Source organism: Eurypyga helias, unplaced genomic scaffold (genome assembly GCF_000690775.1).
Source record: "Eurypyga helias isolate BGI_N326 unplaced genomic scaffold, ASM69077v1 Scaffold23971, whole genome shotgun sequence".
Classification (NCBI taxonomy): Eukaryota; Metazoa; Chordata; class Aves; order Eurypygiformes; family Eurypygidae; genus Eurypyga; species Eurypyga helias.
This window is the reverse complement of record NW_010231820.1, coordinates 1,152-22,666: the sequence shown is the minus strand read 5'-3', so window position 1 is coordinate 22,666 and position 21,515 is coordinate 1,152. Positions and strand designations below refer to the sequence as shown.

The window sequence follows — 21,515 nt, the reverse complement described above, 5'->3', positions numbered from 1 at the left end:
CAAACTGATAAATGAAGTAATTTTCTGCAGCATTGATTGTTATTTTAGATAATTACACTCCAAAAATAATATTTTATGAATATTCTTTGTTTCTGGTGATGCAGTTATATTTTAGGTGAATATATGTATTAATATACACAACAACTACTCCAATATGCTCTTTTTTTCCGATACTCTCTGTTTTTATTTTCCAGCCTCTTCCTTCGAAAGCCTTTCTGTATAGTTAGTGGTTAGCAGTGCTTAATAGCAGTACCCCTTGCCAGCATTTACAAAATCCCTTTTTCCTTAGACGTCAATGACATCAGTGGAAAGCTAGCCTACTGTCTTCCTCTTCATATAATTTTCTTTCCTGGCTTCTTCTGATCACATTTTTATTCAGCAATAAACATAGCACAATGGGACATTTTTCATCTCCTGTTTCTCCTCCCATAGTACCTAATTTGTATAATGATTTGTAAAGCATTGCAGCATTCTACAGCTTTCTCTTCTAAAATGCCCATTTACTAAACAATTTTAATTAAGAAGTTACTCATCTGATCCCTCTTTCCATACTCCTAAACAGAAGAGGTGGATTTTAAAAATTAAACCTGCCATGCTACAAAGTATATTTGAATTAATCATAGACAGAATTATAACCTGACGGCAGAGCATAATTGGCTTCACAAAGAGTATACAGAGGTATATTAATAAAGTATATGAAAACTCTATAAATATTCATTAGCTTTCAAGAACATAGAGAATGATTAAAAATTAATTCTATGAATGGCATCAGGGATAAAAACAGTAGCATACCACTTAGGACTGCATGAGACTCACTTTGGCTTCTCTGCCCATTTTGGAAGTTTTATTGCTGGAATCCTGGGACTTTAAATTTTTGTAATTTAAAATGTGAGAAACACAGGTGGAATGTAGTCGGACAGGAGGTGAGGTTTGTGGCTAACATTTTGAGATGGAATTTCTAAAGGGAATTAGACACTGCTGTTTGGTTTGGTATTAGGTGTGTAACGCTTCCTAAAATCTCCTTTAAAGTGTATTTTTCATAGATATTATCATAGGATCATTTGGGTTGGAAGGCAACCTTAAAGATCATCTGTTTCCAACCCCCCTGCCATGGGCACAGGGACACCTTCTACTAGACCAGATTGCTCAAAGACCCATCCAACTGCACAAAAGCTAACACATGTCATAAATTATATGTAATTTTTCTTCTAGATGCCTCCCATTGAGTATCTCCTTTGAGTGAAACAATGTTGGCGGGTTTCCTTCCTTTTGAATATCCAGATTTTGGCAGTTCTGACAGTTGAGCAGATTTGGAGTAATTTGTATCTTCTTTGTGTCCCAAAAAAGCCTTCCACTAAGGAATGAAAATAATTTTTACCTCTCTTCTCCTGACCTGTTCTCCAAAAATGGATTAACTTAATCTATCTAAATATTTCCAACCCATTGGGCAACATCTTTTTTGTTTGAGCTCGTCAATAAAGTAGGTTTAAAAAGTCACTATTTCTTGTGTTCATTTCAGAAAAGTTTTTTTCTGTTCTAAGTTAAACTACATTTTAGGCATTTGGCACTTCCAGAATAAATTCTTTCCTCTTCTTTTATCAGCTCTAAGAAGGAAACTAAGTCCTGAGTCACTGAAATAGCCCAACAGACCAGCTGAAATCGAAAGCATTGCATGTAACTGAAATAAACACATTGTGTATATAACGAAGTACAACCTCATATAGTCAGGACAGCAAACCAGTCCCTTGGTAATTGGTTGAGCCAATGTGTGTGAATTTAGACAATTATTTTGGAGTAGGACTGTAAGGGCTAATTTATGGAGGTTAAGTTCTCTCTCTAGTCAAAGAAAAGAGAGAGGCACCTCTAGGAGCACTGTACAGACGAGGAACAAGCATTGGTGAAAGCCATGCTAAGCCCTTGAAACCAACTGCTCGGTTTAATAAGAAAAGCTCATTTTCTCTTTTTCAGATGGTCATTTGGAGTTCTGCTATGGGAGATTGTAACTTTAGGAGGCAATCCCTACCCAGGCATTGCTCCTGAAAGACTCTTTAACCTCCTAAAAACAGGCTATAGAATGGAGAGACCAGAAAACTGCAGTGAAGAAATGTAAGTAGCTCTTGATCTTATTAGATTCATGAAACAACTCTTGAATAAACACATTTTAAAAAAAGGTTAAAATCAATACCACATAAATACCAGTCTGAAATACCAGTCTGTGTATCTCACAGGTGTAATCAAAATATGTAATGCTCAAAAGAATGTAATGAAATAAGTGAACAGTGAAGTGCAGGAAAAGAATTGCCAACAGAATGCTTGCAGCTACATCCAAAATATCTGTAGGATATTGAATAACATACTTGAGGGTGGGAGGAGGTAAACACAGTGGTAGCTCACACATTCAAGAAAAAGTTTCCTTACTTTTCTGCAAATGAGAGAGGTATTCCATCCACAGTCATTGCCTATTAGTTGTCCTGACATTACATAGGAGAAAGGATGCCTTGACCCAGAAATCTGTACCCTGGAAGACACAAATCTTCTGTGACTTGATTAAGCCCAAGCAATTTCTTTGTGTCTGGAGACAGTTCATATTTTATTGGCGGATTTATTAAAACACTCTCAGTGTGAAATATCTTCTCTCTGTGGTTCTTCCATGGCATGTGGACATGAGGCATGATTTTATGTTCAGCCTGCAAATCTGGTCATGGTCAAGGTTGTGTTTTGGTGTGGTGGTTGTTTTTTAGAAAGTTACCAGGCAATAATCACTATAACATCTCTTCTGCCTGATTTTAAATATGAAGGATGCTTCACATTGAAGGGCTGAGAAAATACAGTATAAAGATTGTTCATGGGTTTTTTTCATACTATATATAGAAAAAAAAAATCAAGGGTTTCTGAATTTAGGCAATTTACAAGTATCATGGGCAAACATCCTCTAGCAAACAATTTTTTTATTTGCTTCATCTCAACAGGGATTAAGACTTCATTCCTCAAACACATGTTATATCATTGATAATTATTAGGTTATGCAAGCTGCATTATGGTTTTCTGACTGGTTTACATTTTTCTGTTTTACTCAGAAATTTTTCTGACAACCTTTGAGAGACCACTTTATGGACCATTTTTTCTTATATTGCATTCTCCACTTTACCCAGTCGAGCAAGAGAGAGATCATGGCTGAAGCCAAAAAAAAATGCCGTGCTTTAAAATAGCTTGCTGTAGTTCTTGTAGCCAGCTGTTTCCACAATAACAGCACTTTTGTGACTAGATTACTTAGTCCTGAAAACGCTTGAGCTAGAAAAATAGCATGAACAGCACAGGCTGGAGAACTACAGATCCAGAACTTAGCCAATGTCTGTCTGACAGTCACTCAACCATAAAACTTTAGTTCCCTTTCACTTTCATGCTGCATACTACAGAAGGCAGTAAAGGACAGAATAAGAGTAATCAAGATTACAATATTAGAAATAATCAAAAGAATGTTAGTTTGTGCAGATAGTCTCACGTTAGGTTTCAGTTTGAAGAAAAGGTTACACAAACTTTTCAGAATTTTAAAAAAGAAGAATAAAATTCTATTTCAACAGCAGGTTTTCAGGTTAAGAGATGCGTATCAGTGAGACACAATTTCTTCAGGGTCATATGTGAACAAAATCAGTTGGAAATCTAGCATGCTGCCTACACATGAGGTGGTCCTTTGCGAAAGTGAAGATAATGAAAGAAACAGCCAAGCGTGTTGTCATTTAAACTCGTGAAGACTCATGAAAATAAAGGCCCATTCTTGTCAATGTCAGTTCCTGATTCAAGGACATGTTTCACAGAACACACACAAGATTGGATGTACTCGTGAATGGCCTTCATGCCCCTGTTCAACTTCAGTATGATAAATTATTTGAGCAGAAGCACGACCCACTTCTAACAATTTTCTTTTTCACCTTGCGGTGGGTCACAGGTACAACCTGATGTTGCGCTGTTGGAAGCAAGAACCTGATAAAAGACCAACTTTTGCTGAGATCAGCAAGGAACTAGAGAAAATGATGGTGAAGAGTAGGGTGAGTGTGGGAAAGCATGAGTTTTTGAAAGTTTTGGTGACCAGCTGTGTTTGAATATACAGAAATAATGATGTATTTAAAAACAAAAAAAAAGTACTTTTCATCAGTTTTTGAAGTATTTAAATATCTAGTTTCTTCTGAATGATCCAGCTTTCTGAAAGCAGTACTACTTCATATGGGTAGTGGCTTTGCTGACTTCAACCCTGAATGCAGATGAGTTATCCTGAGTCTGTCTAGCTACCTTAAATAAAATATTAAAAAACACAAAATTGTGAAAAGTTATGCTTAAATCACACTCCTCAATAAATAACCCTAGGAAGCCTAGAACTAGAAGAATGCAGTATTTCCTACTTAGTTATACGATGACAGTAACAGAGGTAAAAAAGCCGATGATTCCACCATTCTGAGTTACTTCAAAACTATTACAAACCTGGATAGACTTTCTTGGAAAGAACGGCTGCCGAGGTCTAAAACTTAAGTCCAAGTTGCATGTACTTGTAAAATGGGTACATACATACTTGCAAATAAACACATAACTTTTTTTTTTTTTTTAAAAAACCCACTGGTAATGGGAAGGGTGGCAGTTAGAAATGAAAAACAGAGGAAATATAGGTCACCATTATCAGATTTGAGCATGTGATGGCATTTACATTGGGTGCAAGAAGGACTAATAACCAAATAGGAACTATTTTGTTCAGAATGTGAATGTAAAAATAAGTTCTAAGTTAAAAATGTCAAAGTGAAAGGTCTAGGCTGTAAATCACCCTGACTTGACAATCATAACTTACAGCTGCTGAGTATCAGTCTGCAAATGATCTCCATGTCCAGTGACAGACCTGAATTACAGGGGCTGGCAAGTTTTCTGAAATGTTCATAGTGATAAAAACCAAAGCCAAACCAAAGCAGAGCTCGACAAATTAGTAATTGTTCTTCTTGCCTTTCTGAAGGAAAAATTCTGAAGATTTTTCAATTTATAAAATTAGGTAATTATACCTTTTTAAAATGAAATTTCAGTAAACTTCCAAAGGAAATACCATTTTGCCAGGAAAAAATATATTTTAGATTAGTTGAAAACACTTCATGGGGTTTTTTTGCATCAAAGCAATACAGCAGCATAGATAAAAACCTATGAAGTCTTACGGTTGACCTAAAAATTGAGTTTTGGAACAGCAGCAGCAAAAGCTTTATTTTGCAATATTTACACATCTAATTTTATACCCTGTTATGTAATAGCTTTTGTAAAATGGTGAGATCTGAGTACCTTCTCCTTGAAGCATGAATAATTTATATGTTTCAGGCATACATATATATATAAGGCATAACAGAAACTGGATGTGCAACAAATCAGTCAACACAGCCCATTATCTTACTCGTATGCAGAATTAAGTAAGGGAAGTATTAACCTGTCTAGTGTTCTGGTAAATCAGATACTTCCAAAGATGCTGTGGTTGCAGAAGGGGAGAGCATATGCAGGTGCTAGAGGAACTGTCAAAAGACAAATGCAGCGAGGTCTGTAGTTAAGAAGCCAGATGCACGTTTAGCCTTTACATCCAACCAGCAACGCTGCCGTGTACACTAACCCAGCTTTTTCTGTGTTCGCTTCCTAGGACTACTTAGATCTTGCGGCTTCTACGCCTTCCGATTCCTTGCTTTACGATGATGGGCTCTCAGAAGAGGAGACACCACTCGTGGACTGTAATAATGCTCCCCTCCCTCGAACCCTCCCTTCCACATGGATTGAAAACAAACTCTATGGTAGAATTTCACATGCATTTACTAGATTCTAGCAACACCAAAAAAAATTTTCTTCTGCACTGTTCTCAGGCTCTGTAACCCCATTACAGTGTTTCTTGTCTAAATGAAGCCAATCAAAATTTGAATGGAAGCTTCTTTTGGGTTTTTTTGGTTTGTTTCTTTTTTTCTTTTGGTAAATGTCAAAGTTTGAGTCAGGATCATCCTTTAGTCATTTTGCAGCTATGTTTAAAATAAACATTTTTAAAAGGATGTGAAAATAAGTAAAATGACTAGATATCATTCAGTAAAAGAAAAAAAGATCAGGGAAGTATTCTCAGGGGAAATATAAAATGCTGATGAGTATCTAATTCAACTATCCTGTTGGGAGGCTAGGAACATTTAAAGTATGTTAGATTCTGCACTTCTAATTTAAGCAATAGACTTTTTTTTTAAAATACTATTTTTTGCCATAGCTCGATGATAGAACCCATCTGTGACATTTTTTGTTTATCAAGGTGGATTTCTAAATTTCAGCTGCTGTTAATGCATTCTGGATCCATACGCTGAAATGGCTATTTAATGTATCATAGAAGGAAACCTGAGTATTATATACAGGAGGTAGAAGTACTGTATATAAGTATTATAAACAGACTAAATCAACATGTAAAGTCCTTTGAAAATTGAATTAACAGTGGGAATTTTGAAAATACATTCAGCTGTTTTCACGTCCTTTGATTTATTATGAAAATGTCAGTACTAAACCTTGATTGAATGATGTAGCAAGTGTTTTTAAAAGGAACATATGCTTTCATATTGTGATGGTGAGATGGACAGTAAAAATGGTTCTTGCCAAAACTCCTACATTTTGTCTCCTGATTAAATATCCTACATGTTTTTAGGTATTCACTAACATCACAGATATTTTTTTCATTCTTCAAGTAGTATGACTTTTGAAAAGTTGGATCTTTTTGCTTAAAAGTTGCCATTAATACATGGCTTTGGGTCTATTTTTGATCTATACCCTAGCTATAATTTTCCTTAATAGGTTCCCTCAATGCACGTTCACTTTGGGGCACTTAGTGGCCAGATCGTTAAGAGAATGCAGCAACAGAAAAAGTTGCCACCGTGTTTGATGGCAGATGCTGAATGAGCAACAAAACCATATTTCTGGTTTTGAAAATCTTGACCCCCGTACGGTTCTCTGCACAGCTGGATCAACATGGTGCTAAGCACTCTGCTTCCATTTTGGTGATCCCTTGTGCCTAAACTGAGAAGCAGTTATTGGACTCGACGCAAATAATTACGTGCCTGAAATACACGTTTAAACGCTGAATCAAGACAAGAGTGCTCAGGACTTTGTTGGACCTTACTCAGTTGTGCACCTGGGATTTCCTAAAATTAAGCAGGGTATCCCTGGTAAGAGTGTGAGAGTGTCCCCAAAACCTCACTGAAGCCAAAGGAAAGGCACCTGTTTAAGAAAACGGAAATACTCTCAGTCATTGCAATGGACTTTGGATCCTGTCCCAAATAGGTTTATTAATCCTTGGAGCACTTCCTGTATAGCAAGAACTTCCTCTTGCAAAGCAATATATTGCTACATTATTGTTAAAAAAGAAAATTATGGAAAATTGAGGCTCATCAGAAGAGAAATTAGCCTTTTATTATGCACGTATGTGTGAATGCGCACTTTTTTATCAAGTAAGCACTTTATTTTTTCTGTGTTTTTGCCTACATCTGAATTTGTGCTTCAGGGATTTCAAAACATCGTTTACGTGAATTGATTTGGGACAAAATCCAGTGGACTGGCTTAAAATACTGAAGGGAGTTTTGCCAAGGGCCTTACTGTCTGCACATGAAGTTATGGTTCTTCAGTGCAGAAAAAATTATCTGTTTTCATTTTTAGGCATGTCATACCCGAACTGGCCTGAGGAGAGCCCCGTCCCACTCACAAGATTCGATGGCACTAACTCTGTGTTTTCAAGATATGCAAATGATAGTGTATATGCTAACTGGATGGTTTCACACTCAGCGGCAAAATTTATGGACAAGTTTGATAGCTAAAAATTTTCTTTGTGAAAGGTAATGGACTCCTGAGGGGAACAGAGATGCAAAGAACGACAAGTCCATTGGCTCGTTCTTTGTACAACCAACAACCTACTTTTAAATTGGCAAACCCTTTTATTGGAGGTTTCTAAAGTGTGTTTCATGCTGAAGACTGTAATTGGTGATTTCCCCTTTCAGAAAACATATCAAGCTGGATAAGAGTTGTAGTTCCAGTACTTTGTTCCAGATTGCCATTTTGCATGTGGTTCCATTTGGCAACTTTTTAATGCAAATGGCCTCACGCTTCGTTCTCGCTGGTTCTTAGACTAACCATCCTATGTTACAGCGTTCTTGGATGGCAAGATGTACTTGAACTGCGACTTTTATAGTGGCTGTCAGCATACAACCACTTGATCTAAGTAGGAAGCACAAACAATATATGGATGGGAGGGGGGAAAGGCTCCCACATTACTGAGCTTGCTATCAAATAAGAAGTGTTACGATGATGTTGGTCCTAACAAAGCCTGTATCTTGGTTTGGAAGCAAACATTAAGTAACTCAATAGAGGACTTGAAATTCAACATTTGAAGTCTTGTAAAACGTATTGTCTTATCTTAATGAGAAGTGAGTTTGTTTTATTAGTCTCAACTTCTCTTACCTTTAGCACAATGGAGATAAATTTGATACGAGGAGCTGCATAGACTGATGGCAATCAAGAGCGTTCATATGACACAATTTACTTTCCATCACCTACATCTTACTAATGTTAAAAAGTACAATCTTGTACAATCATAATTGTTCTTATGAGTTCAAAATACACTGTACAGGATTTTTAGATTGAATTCAAGTAAAGGGATTTTGTTTGCAGTCATGTTCAGTGTGTTGGAGACCTCCTCTCAGATCCAAATTGGATACACTGCCATGCACAGGACACTGCCACGATATAACTCCAAATAAACCTATTACCTTGAAAGTCATGAGTACGCAACACTTGCACAGCTAAATTGGTCTGAAACTCTACCGTTAATGAAACTATACAAGGAAAATGTCATCGGAATTTCTTAAGGTGAAATATAAAATTGTGCTTAAAACATTGACTTCTTGATATTTGGGAGAATGATCAGACTGTGGGTTGTCTTCTGTGTGGAAGAGTAAATAATCAGCACTACTTTTGTCTTTATTTGTAATCTAATATGGTTAAAGATAACTTTTTGTTTGCTACAAATGTTGGGATGTAAATCCTGAGTGACTCATTGTTAGCATTGTGATGGTTATTCTAAATAGTCCAGTTCTACCAAAGCTTGCTCCTGTCACTTACAATCCAATTTAGCTGTTTTCAGATGTTGTTTTGTGTGTCGACTTCATGTTTCCATTAAAGTCTGTGATTTCAGAAACAAAAGAGTCAGACTGCCAAAACCCAAACACAGATTTTCATTTTACAAAAAATGGGATATAATGTGCTGTGTTTAAATTCCAACACCTTCACAGTTGGATATCATACTTGATCCTGTCCTGGTTTTGGACAAGCACTAAGCAGAGTGACTTTTTCTTTGTACAAACATTTTCCATGTTGTGTAATGCTTATATACAGTAAACAAACATAGCTATATCTACAGAAGGGGTTCGGTTGTGATATAATGTTGATCTTCACTGGCATGAAACAACTGTCAGAATGCATACATAAATGGCAGTAAAAATTTAGCCCATTATATGGGCTTATTTTTCTATTGAGACATCTGTGGAAAAAAGGAGAGAAAAATGGCACTTGTGGTGTGCCTGCTTTGTCCTGTCCTTTTCCTATAATTTCTGTCTCTAAATGGGAATTCTTTATTTGCCATGAGCAATCAAGGCATCAAGATTTTTGTTTATTTTTTTTTTTATTCTTCCTTAAATTAGAAATTTCTTTTTATCAGCTATCTTCAGCAACAGTATTCAACTGGGAGATGTGAAGTGCCCAGTTTCTAACCCGAAAAGCCTTGCGACACTTTGCTGTACAGTAGGTGAGTGGGATAGTAAGCAATGCTGAGATAACAGGTGGATGCAGAAAGTATTGTGTGTTTTAGACCAGCATGGCTCAATGTTGTTTCAATCATTAATTCCTGGGAAAAATTTCACTAATAGTTATTGTCATCTATGCTACTGGACATATAAAATACATCAAAAGTTCATCATTACAGTTGCCATACACAGTTACCTGCATTAAGTGCAGCTTAATGAAAAATTCTTAACAAGTGTTTCCGAATACAACTGATTTTGACTCCCTGCTCATGAACATTGGTAAGAAATAGATTATTACTTTCAAGTATTTGTTCATTATGTGAAAGCTTCTTATGTCTTCTGTGTACGCTATTTTTGTAAATATTTCCCTTGAAGTGTCTCCTATCCATTCTGTGTCAGAATGGTGACAATCTTGTTCCAGTTCACCAGTAGAGAGTAAATGTACTTCCCGTGTGGGAGTATAGTGATACTGCAGATGATTATTTCCATCGGTGCCAGATGGAAAATACTTGGCTGCACTGAGGAAAGTGAATTTGAAAGAAACAAATAACTCACCTAAATGTACAGGTTGGAGGGAATAACTTTCTAAAAATATCTGCCAGCTTTTTCTAAATATCTGCAGAGATTACATTGGTTTACCTGATCTGTGGTTTGAGTTGTGACAGATGGGGGAGAGGGTGAATCTCGTGTTCTTCCAGTCATTACAGCAGCACAAGGAAGTTACTGTAATATCCATTTCTACAAGCTTTTCCAGAGGTGTACTGAGAAAATCTACTGTGAGGTTGCAGATTTTAATCTGTTGGCATTCACCTTTTTCATATAATAGAAATTTAAAAAAAGATCTTGTCCTGTGAATGTGAGGTACTTAATATTTCAGTCGTGGTTTTAGCTACAATTTGTCATGCAAAATGTGCATGAATATGGTACACTCAACTGGACCTAATTCCCCAAACATACAGTAAAAGCAAATCTATATTCCTTGATGTTTTATAATCAGTCTTATATGAATAATACAAGCCTCAAAGTATATCTAAAAATGATATTTCTGTTACTTTTGAAACTTCAAATAAAATTACTTAGAATTTTGACATGCTTTGTTTCAAAACTCAGCCCACCTGACAGACCCATGTCTCTCACTGCAGCTACAACAGTAAATTTATAACAAAACACAAGAGACAACGTTCAGCAGCACCAACTCCAAGGTAACAGCAGGCAACATTCACAATAAACAAGGTGCAGATTGTCCATAGTGAGATGAATGGTTTGACTATTCCAGCCTGAGATCTCTCGGAAAAAGAACCCTATGATTCCCTAAAGATGTATAAAAGTACGTAAACTCTTGGTAAAAAAACGTAAGCTGTTCAGGGCCAGTGCATCTAACTTCACCTACTTTAGGTAGCCCCTCTGAAGTTAGTGGGATCATTAATGAATAAATTATTCACAAACATCTGCTGATCTAAAATCAAGTATCACAATAGTTTTGCTAGCAAAAGTAGCAAAGATATTATCCAATTAGCAATAGCCCAGGTCTGCCCATCCCTAGCACAAGATTGTAACTTGTCTGTCCAGAAGCAGTATTTACAAGCAGGTAATAGACACTAGAAGACAGGTAAGCACAAATATACGTCTAATGTACATCTGTAAGAGACAGTGAATGAAATATTTTTCAGTATCTATCAAAATCTCAGTAAAGATGAGTTGTTCATGTCAGCTGCCATTCCTATTTGTTTCTGATTTCCAATTCTTTGGGACAGCAACCTGTGCCTTCCAATTACGATAGATATATGCTTTTAATGCATTTTGAGAAGATTAATAGTTCCTCTCTTTTCATGATGTGCTTTTTGCTTTACAAAAGGTTGTGTAGTATCTCAACACAACATACTTCTTGCTAAAAACATGTTTATTTGAGCTGTTATGAAAGTTCATTTTGCAAATAACATTCTGAAATTAAGTAAAAAGGTTTTTGCATTCCTGAGTACAGACAAGTACATCTCCCCTTAAGCTCATCTGAAATAATCAGCTCCTTACTTAGGGCTTATAAATTATGTTTCATAAAAATCCAACTTTATCTCATCTGAAAGCTGTGTCATATGGGTTACAGGCTGATCCAGAGTGGTATCAACAGTTTAAGAGCACTGCAGTTGTACTTTACATGTCGAGAAATAACTCTCCCAGTTTCTCCATTAGTAAAGTGAATGAAAGAGAAGTGTGTTTGTCTCCAAGGTAGTTAAAAAAATTAGTAGCTTTTGCAACCAATGACAGTGTAATGATTGTTGTCATTAGGTGTCAGACAAGAGAGTTTGATTCTACTCTTGCTGATATGAGCCAATGTGCATTAACATATAACTGGTTTAAGTGCATTTTTACCTTGCAATAGGAAAAGCTTTCCATTTAATCAGCTAAGCACAGAAGTTTGTAGAGGTTCAAACTATTACGCTGATAGCAAGTAATGTGCATATTTTGAATAAATAGTGATATTTACAGTAGGTGTTTCTGTTTGGTTTGCAGTTTTTTTATTGGCTCCCAAATATAAAAACGCATTGGGTTTTCACAAAGAACTCATCTTTGACCATGGTCACCTCCCATTATGTCCCTGATAAACCTCTGGTGATTTTAATGGAGAGAAATTATGGCCAGTGGGGAAATAGTGACTCAAAATATCCATATAAAAAGATGCTTATTCGATCATGATATTGATGTAGTGGAAAGAACCACTAGTTGCATGGTCAGAATTACTGAGTATGTCTGTGCATAGTAGCATTTTTAAATGTGAGTAGGGTATGAAGGTAAAAGTGATACTGTTCCCACCTAGTCTGTGGTTAAGGGGTAGGTCTGATCAGCCTGGTACGTGCAGAAGTTCCCCTGGGAAGTTAGGTTAGGCCAGAGTTTTGTGTACAGTCCCTTTTGTATTTACAATATGGCATACAAATAAAGCATAAAGTTAGAGACGTGGAGGAAGGGGAAAGCTGATTTATCAGCTTCATCTTCTCTCCCTCTCTGCAAGGGATTGTTATGAACAGAACCAGATATTATGATTATTTCTTAACTTCAGAAATGTGTCGGCATGTTCCAAAATAGGAATAGAGGTCCCTTGCTGGAAAGCATGTCTATTATAGCAGCAGTAGGTTTTTATGTATTTCATAATCTCCTCTAGGTGGAGGACAGAAGAGAATGGAAGCCAACAATATCTAGGGCCTTAGTTGTAGAATTAGGTTTGCAAAATATTTATTATTCAGTACTGCAGGGACATATGATCTTAATCTTGCACAACACTGGTGCCAAAAGTAGTTGTGGAGTTACTACGTACCAGTCTAGCGCTGTATCTGCTGGACAGGGAGTCAACAGATGACTCCAAAGAGCAGACGTGTGGTCTCTTTCTTCTCTGCCATCACGCCACTATTCCCTTGCTCCCCATTTGATCTGATCTGGGTAGGAACGTGGACTTCTCCATATATCGAAGTCTGCAGGAACAGAAGGATTTGAGATGGTGAGGAGACGAGGGACCCCTTCTGTTCGTATTCTGCAGGATGGGGTTCCCTACCTTCTCACTCTTAGAGCTTGTGAACGGACAACCTACTGAGCAGACAGAATCGGAATATGAATGTCCTGTCTCCCAGGCACAGGCCATGCAGAAGGTTTCATGTGAGGGTTTACTGGGAGACTTGCTGGGAAGCGCAGGTCTAGTCTCACACTCATGTTCACAGACCCCGCAACGTAGCGAAAGCAATCTGAAGTTAAAGAACAGAGGGTCACTTTAAAAAGTACCATCCTGATCTGAACTGAGTTAATGCAGGTGTACCCTCTGACATTAAGAGGAGGTTGGTACCTAACAACCAGCGTGGTTTGTGATTGTGTTTGCCCAGAGCTATGAAGCTGTTATGAAAAGAGAAAGTTATCCTTACATAGAATCATCTGGGTTGGAAAAGACCTTTAGTATCATCCCACAGGATTGTAGCTAACACATCTCCCACAGAAAGCTGTAGCTGTTAAAACCCCTTGGCACTTCTAAAACTGGGTTGTCACCGTTAACCAGTCTGTTGATACGATTCTCTAAACGCGCCATTATTATTAGCCAAAAACATTTGGATTTTTAATTTCAAATAATTCCCAGCAGCAAAAGGAAGGTTTAGAAATGCCATGTAAACCTTCTGCCTCTTTAGGGGCATCTGTGGTCTGTGATAGATGGAAACAAAACAAGCTTGGTTGGAGCACATATGCGGTTCCCTAAGTTTTTTGCCTTATGTGGGGAAACGTCTCGTTTAGAACAACTCAAGGAACTTTGGACTGCCAAACTTGAATTTTTCTAACCTGTGATATAGCCACAGATTTGAATTCCTGTAGAAACTCAGCCTGGATCTGGGTATGAATGAAACATTGCAGTTACCAGTCAGATTTTTCTGCGTTCTGCAGGTCACATAAGTACTTGTTAAAGCCCTTACATAATTTTTCAGCTGTTTAGGGCTTTCCCTCCTGACATGATTACAGTTGAAAGAGTTTGGTGTGAGCACTGATTTTCATTTGCAACATGGGCTATTTTCATAGCTCCCTGCCAATGCAATTTCCTGTCTGAACTTGCTATGCTTAAGGATGGAAGTATTTTAATTTTATAATGAAACTAAATTAAATAAGCCTGTATTATAAGCATTTGGTTTGCCAAGAGTCTTGCTTGCCTATATTTAGGTAAATTTTAAGGTTATTTTGGGGAAAAAATAACAACTCCATTTCCTTTTTCAGATTTTGTGAAGTAAGCTATAGCCCAATACAAATCAATAGAATAGGATACGCTGATCCTACTTGTTTACCAAATTGCTACCAATAACAACAATAGTATCAATTTATTCAAGCATATTTCACAAAAAAAGGGAGAGAGTTTGAGCAACTTCATTGCAACCTTACATCTGTTGGGAAGGAATATGTCAAAAGGGTAGAATTCCAAGTAAGTGGTGGCTAATAATGGCAGACAAGGAAGCAGCTTGGGAGGGCTGCTCTCCTTCCTTGAGCAACCTGGTAAAGGGTTCATCTTCTTAAGAAGACTGAAAAGTTTGGAAGACCATTGTAAAGACTGAGATATGGGAAAAGCCTAAGGAAATATCCAGGAGACAAATACCAGATCTGTATTCTATTTTTTTAAATGTGTATGCAGCTTCAAGAATCAGCTGGCAAGAAGCAAGCCGAGTTCACTGTTCTCCAAGCCAGTTTTTGTCTGGTCAGGACTGTCAGTGATTGATTTGAGAGCAGAAGACACGAATGACTGTTTCTGCCACAGGGTACAAATAATTGTGAGAGATTTCAGCCTTGAGTCCGGAAATCATTCACACAAACAGGTTTTCCTGTGCAGAGAGGCCTTCTCAACAGTGGCCTGGTGCAGACATAGCAAATAGAAAGGCATTAAGTTTATGCTGATTATAAGGATTTTTATTTTAAATCGTGACAGTTGGAAGTCTCAGCCGGTGTTGTTCTTCCAGGATCATTTGTTAAAATGAACTATGACAATCTGTTAAATACTGAGCAGAAACAGATGATGTTGGGTTGTTGTAAAAACACTACTGAGAATATTTTAATTTATACTGAAAGACATCACCACTTTTACACGCACAAAGATGAAGTAAGCAATCAAATTAGATTGCAACAAGTTGTCATCAGAGACAACTCTTCAACCCAACATAAACATTTATTGAATCATTCTGACTTGCTTAACTGAGTCTCCATTATGGTTTACTAATGTTACGAAATGTGAAACGAATGTTTTTTAGTGTCGGGCCTTAAACTAGAGGTAACGTAACAGTTACCATTTCAGATGATAACAATACATTTATTAGGCAACACGTAACACAACGCTATTCGTGGTATTAGACACTGGGGCACAGTAATATGAATAGCACGTATTACCTTTATTGCTATAAAAGGCAGGAAACATATCTAAAGTCCTTGTCATACAAGATCTGAACGCAGCTCGGGGGAGCAGAGGGAGAAGGGACAGTAGCCTACCCTGCATGTTGACTCTATAATCTACGTTACAGTAGCACACAAAAACACCACATCCCCCTCAGCAATTAATCAGCATTTCCTTATGTGTCGCAGTTGAACAAGAGTCCCTTTGTTAATCTGGATAGGGAAGTCGAGTTAAAAACTGAGACTGGAGCTTAGTCCACTTGCTTGTTCCACGTCATCCCTTGGTGGCTCCCTGTCTGCAGGGTCAGGTTTGCTGTTCCCTGGCCTCCCTCGGCAGCAGGGAGGTTGCTGCTGGCCAGGGAAGCCGCGGCAGAAAGCTGTGCAGTTTGTGCAGGGCCGCTGCTGCCTGTTAGCCATGTCAGGCAGGGGAGGGCCAAGGATCCTTCCATTTGGCACCACCTCACCTTTCCAGAACCCCAGCCCTGCTGGGTTTTTCCCTATGAAGACAGCCAGTGTGCAGAAGCACAGGCAAGGACCATCCTCATCTCCAGTTCTGTCTCGCATCTTGTTGTTAGTGGAAGAATTCGAGACATGTTGCTTGTGTTTGGTCCGGGTCATATCAAACCTTCCAGCCAACTTCTGACAGGGGCAGCTATCAAGCAGCAGGCTTGTGACTGAGATCAGAACTGTAGACATTTGCCCCCCAGAAACACACTGGTAATCAGCAGCCTGTTAGCTTTCACAGGTTAAGCTATTTTGTTTATATGTGGCCAGATTTTATAAATCAGTCTGCATTTGTAATGAACATCCTCATGTTCTCAGTACGCCTCAGTAACTTTAACACAGCCTGCACACAGTTTCTAAGATGCCTGCATGGCAGAAACAGTCAATTTTAAAACCTTTTTATCTCCGTTCTTGCCCCATCATAGACATGATTTATTTCCTAGAAAAGTACAAATCGTTGCTTGTCTAGTACAGTCAAAGAACTGGCAACTGACGTTCTTAAAATGTAAATTAAGGAGGAAAAAAAAAAATTAAAAATGTCATTTATAACCATTCACTTCCTTTTAGTAAATACCTCTGAACCTGATATTCCTTAGTTTAAATGGGGCGCAGGCTGCCAGATCAGGTCTTTGTCATTCTGGTTCTAATAATAGCAGGAGGAAAGAAGAAGCAGGAACAAATTTTCCTTGCGCTTGAGGAGAAGTGGGAACAAATTCAAGTGAATGTCAAAGCGTCTTGCTATTCGGCTATCCTGTGATTGCATTTCTAATGTAAAATCTTGCTTTGAATTAATTTGATCTGGAGCTCTATTTTACCAACAGATGTGAGCCATTGCAAGATTCTTACTTGCAAAGCTTTTGCTTAAAACAGTTGTTACAAGTCAAAAATTGGAGAGCTTGTGAAGGTAGTGCAGTGACAATGTGATCCCTGGCTTTGCAAATCAGTTCATCTTTACTGATGGGTTTTACAATGATAATAGTGAGATCTCAACAGTGTGCTTTAACACATTTCTCAAATCAGCCACAGCTTTTATGCACCAGAGGAACAGATGCCGATTCCCTGAAAAATCTAAACCCACAGTGTTTTCAACTGCTCAGTTAAGGTATGGTATTTTTTTCTGGTTGTGTGTTGATATTCAGTGGCACTCAGGAGGGTTCCCATCTTGATGAGGGAACAGTGTACGTCCTATCTTCCTTTAGCCCTGTCTTACACCGTTTCAACACTGCAAGAATTTTTCAGGCCCTGATAGTACGGTACTAATAATAAAATCAAAGTCATAATGTGAATTTATTATTCCATGTCAATTTATGGGAAGAAGTCTACAAATAAGGAAAACGTTGCACTTGAAAACAGTTTAACGGTGTATATGCAACAATAAGTGCCACCAGAAACAAGAGAAACTCACATAACTTATTCTATGAACTAACAGGAGTTTAGACTCAAAGGGAGTGAGACTTTTTTTGGGCAGTTACAGACAAGCCTGCAGCTAACAGTACAGACCAAAAACAAATGAGAAGTTTCTTTGTCTCTGGTCCTGTCTATTGCACAAAGAAATGAACACTGCCTTTGTACTAACTGTTTGCTAATCTGTCAGCACGGATGATCATCTCTGTACTGTACCTCCCTACAGCTTTGTCTTCCCTTGTGTGGAACGTGGTGGTGGGTTTTTTGACTCGTGTACAGGCCCAGTGGGTACAACAGATTATGCAGTAAGGAGTATTAAACACTGGTAAAATGAGTATTTTGTATAAAACATCGAAGAACCTTAAGGTAAGGAAGCCCAAGTATTTCCCTCTTCAAGATACTGTATTTAATGCAAACATTTATCTGAATATCTGAGCATTGGTGCATGAGATTTTTAAGTACAAGAAGGAACCCAACCAGATAAACAACCAAAGGACCTTGATAATTTATACTGTTATCTTCTCAGACAAGGAGTGCTCATAGAAGATTAAATCTCATCTAAAGAATGATATAACTTATTTCTCTTTCTGCATCTTAGTGAAATCTAAAGTTTTAAAAGTAATTTAATAGGATTGATTTAAAAAATATTCCTTTATAGTGTTAAGAGGTTTCTGTTCTCCAATGCTGGACAAGGGGGAAAAAAAAAAAAAAAGGACTCTGTCAGTTTCGGTATGTTTTGCATAATACTGAGTGCTCTAGTCAAAGTCTTCGTAATTGGTTTTCCATTCTAGGTACAGAACACAGCTGCTTTGACTTTGTTTCAGACCTGCTTTATAGTCAATATATTTGTGACAAAATTGTCTTTTCTTTTTGGAAAAATGTCTGAAGCACTTCTTGGTGTTATTAGACAGAACCTATAAAGGATCTTGGAATAGTAAGAAATAAACCAATACAGAATTCCAGCACTACATACGTGGATTACTTTCCATGTGTGGTGTTACTGGTTAGTATGGTGCGATACCCTGGTGCAGTCGCAAGTGAGCGGTGGAACCCTGGGCATAAGCCCCGTTATGCCTGCCAGAAAAAATAAGGCCGTGTGGCCAGGAAAAATCATCAGCTACTGCTGCAGAATATTGCCCGCTGCTCCCAGCTGGAGCAGGGAGCAGAGCCCGGGCACTTTACACAGCTCCCTGCCTTCTGCATTCCCGTTCCTCTGTGCCACAAACCAGAGCGACACCCATTCTTATTGCACAGAAATGCTTCTGGGATCCATTTGCTACCATCAAAGATCTCAGCAAACACTTGTTGCTAACAGCGGCTATGTATTGTTTCCAAAAAGACAAATTTAAGAGATGGTGTCCAAACAATTCTGATATAGCCTTCCATACGCTTTTCCAGATGCCAATAACATTGATAAAGTTAAACTAAACTACCACTGTTCAAAGAAAAAAACCCAAATGGACTATAAATAAGCATTTCTGTCACCATAAGAAAGCTTTTTCTGATAGTTAAGTCATTAAATCTTGTTTACATTAACTTATAGCTGTGATTGTATTGATTACCTTTTCCGATAAGAAACATAATCTGTTTTCATGATTGGAGTATAAAAATTACTCAGTCTGCTCTCATGTGCAAAAGGACTCTGTGATTTTAAAGTCATTTGGTACAGTCTGTAGACTGTTCCCTAACAAGACTTTCTGAAAGGAATTAATTTAGCAACTGTGATCCCCAAACAGCAGGAAAAAAACCATCTATAGCAGTTCATTTCCCAAACATTATATAAATTATATGCTTCTGGGTCCAAAATTTAGTACATTATAATACCAAGGAATTAGTACTTATTTGATACCAAACCCCACTCCATAAATAAATGCAGCCTTTCAACATTCAAAGACATAGAGGCCAAAAGTCTAAGCATTGCCAAAATCAAAATGTTGCAACAGTGCAAAACGAAGGGAACGTTAACAATAAATACAGGAAGATTACTGCATGGTAGAGCTGATCTGGTGCGCTGGTACAAAGTAAGATTACATGTACACTGTTTCTTCTAAACCCTTTCATAAGAGAGGTTTTCAGCCTCTAAAAAGCAGTGAAATGACATAGCCAGACCTCCCAGCACCTTTAATGCTCATCGTAGATGCCCCACGGTAACAATAAGCAGTAACTGTGCCCTCTCTGCTTTGGGGGGTGCACACAGCGTGAGCCCTAGGTTAGGCTTTCGGTGACCTGGTTGATGCTCGCACTAGAGCGGCGTCAGCAGAGCCTGAAGACAAGCTCAGTATCCCCCAAGCCAGACAGGAGTTAATTCTGCTGTAGCACACCACCTCTTCTATGACCCCTTATTTCATAGCCCATAGCAACAAGATGTGTTTGGATAGGACCAGTGACAAAGGGTTATGGAATATAACTCAGAATAAAAACTCAAAATGAGGATTTTAAGGGATGAAAATATAAATTAAGTTGATTAAAATAATGTAGAATGGTTTATTTCAGGCTATTAAAAATTCTTTATACTTTTGGTTGCACTGTTCAATGTGTTATAAATAATTTGCAACAATTAAAACACGGATAAAGCAAGCGGCTTCACGTGGGATCGTGTTGGAATTGTGCCATCAGTAAGGCTGAGCTGTGGTATTTGACAAAAAGCCCTGTGTCAAGGCAAACTAATGACTATTGTTTGGCAATTAAAGCTCTGAATTTTCAGGCAAAATAACAGACCATTTTTCTTATTCCACATACACATTCTTTTTCAGCTCGAGAGGATAAGAGAACAAAAATATCCACTGTTGAAGGATTGCTTTTTTTTTTCCCCTTTTCTCTTTTGGTCTCATTTACATTACTCCTTCACTTTGGTATCATGTTCTCAGATCAGCTCCTCTGTCTTTTTTTCTATTGTTTCTTCCCCTCCAGCCCACACATATGCTTTAAAGAAAAAAAAAAAAGGCAAGTAAAAAAAGAGAAAAAAACCACTAGAGGCTGGAGCTAATGCTGTTCTGGAAAACTTTTTTTTCGAATCAGCTATTGCCAGCCACTTCCTTTCCACTAACTGTACCAATTTAAGAACACCATTTATCACAGTTTGGCAAAACATTTTTAAAGTCTGTCTCTAAAATAATCATCCTATCATAATAGTTTAATGAAATTTAAAGCTGTGTCACCTATATGTATACACACCTATTGCTTTCAGATGTCTGGAGGTCTGCAAAAGCCTCTCTAAGGCGAATCCACAGGCAGAAATGAGTTGTGTCTAAAAACACAGCCATTTGCTAAATGTTTTATTGCCTGCTTTAATCACAAACAAACTAGGAATTCCTCTGTAGGCCTATAAGACTAACACCAAATAGGAACTACAAGATCTGTCAGCACCTGTCAGACCTGTATTTAGGTCTGAGTTATGAAAGAATCTCTAATCTTGAAGCAGCTCGTTCTGATAGAAGAGCCAGGAAGGTATACACATCATCACTGCAAAAAACATTGTACTTCCTGTCGTGGTAGACCTCTTATGCAGAGATGACTGTACATACCCGAGTTGTTATTACTAGAGCTTCTGAAACCTATTCTTCTTTCCTTCTGTCAAGCTGAAAAAAATAAAATAATTTTTTCTGGAAGCAAAGGAACTCTGGTAAATAGAGAAAATGTGTTCTGCATACAACCTTCTGTAAGGCACTGTAGAGATCTCCCCACATAGAGGCAACACCCTTTTGCAGTACCTGAGAAGCCTGAAGGACAATATTCAGCCTGGTTGCTCTCTGCAGACCGACCAGCGGGGTGACACAGGGTTGTCAGTATCTGTTTGGGATCTACGCTGTAGCATTAATGAAATCAGTTGTTTACAGTTATTTCCCTTCTATTACCTTCTTGTACTTCTTTAATATTTTGTCTACAGAACACTGC

The 21,515-nt window shown here is 37.9% G+C and overlaps 1 protein-coding gene across 1 annotated transcript; it reads left to right on the top strand.

The window, feature by feature from the left end:
* Positions 1 to 1,968: 1,968 nt before the first annotated feature.
* Positions 1,969 to 5,833, top strand: LOC104516793 (proto-oncogene tyrosine-protein kinase receptor Ret-like; the record flags this gene model as incomplete). Its single annotated transcript, XM_010161235.1, has 3 exons — positions 1,969 to 2,106; positions 3,947 to 4,046; positions 5,654 to 5,833. Coding segments are annotated over 3 exons (418 nt in total), but the record flags the coding sequence as incomplete, so codon positions are not given.
* Positions 5,834 to 21,515: the final 15,682 nt, after the last annotated feature.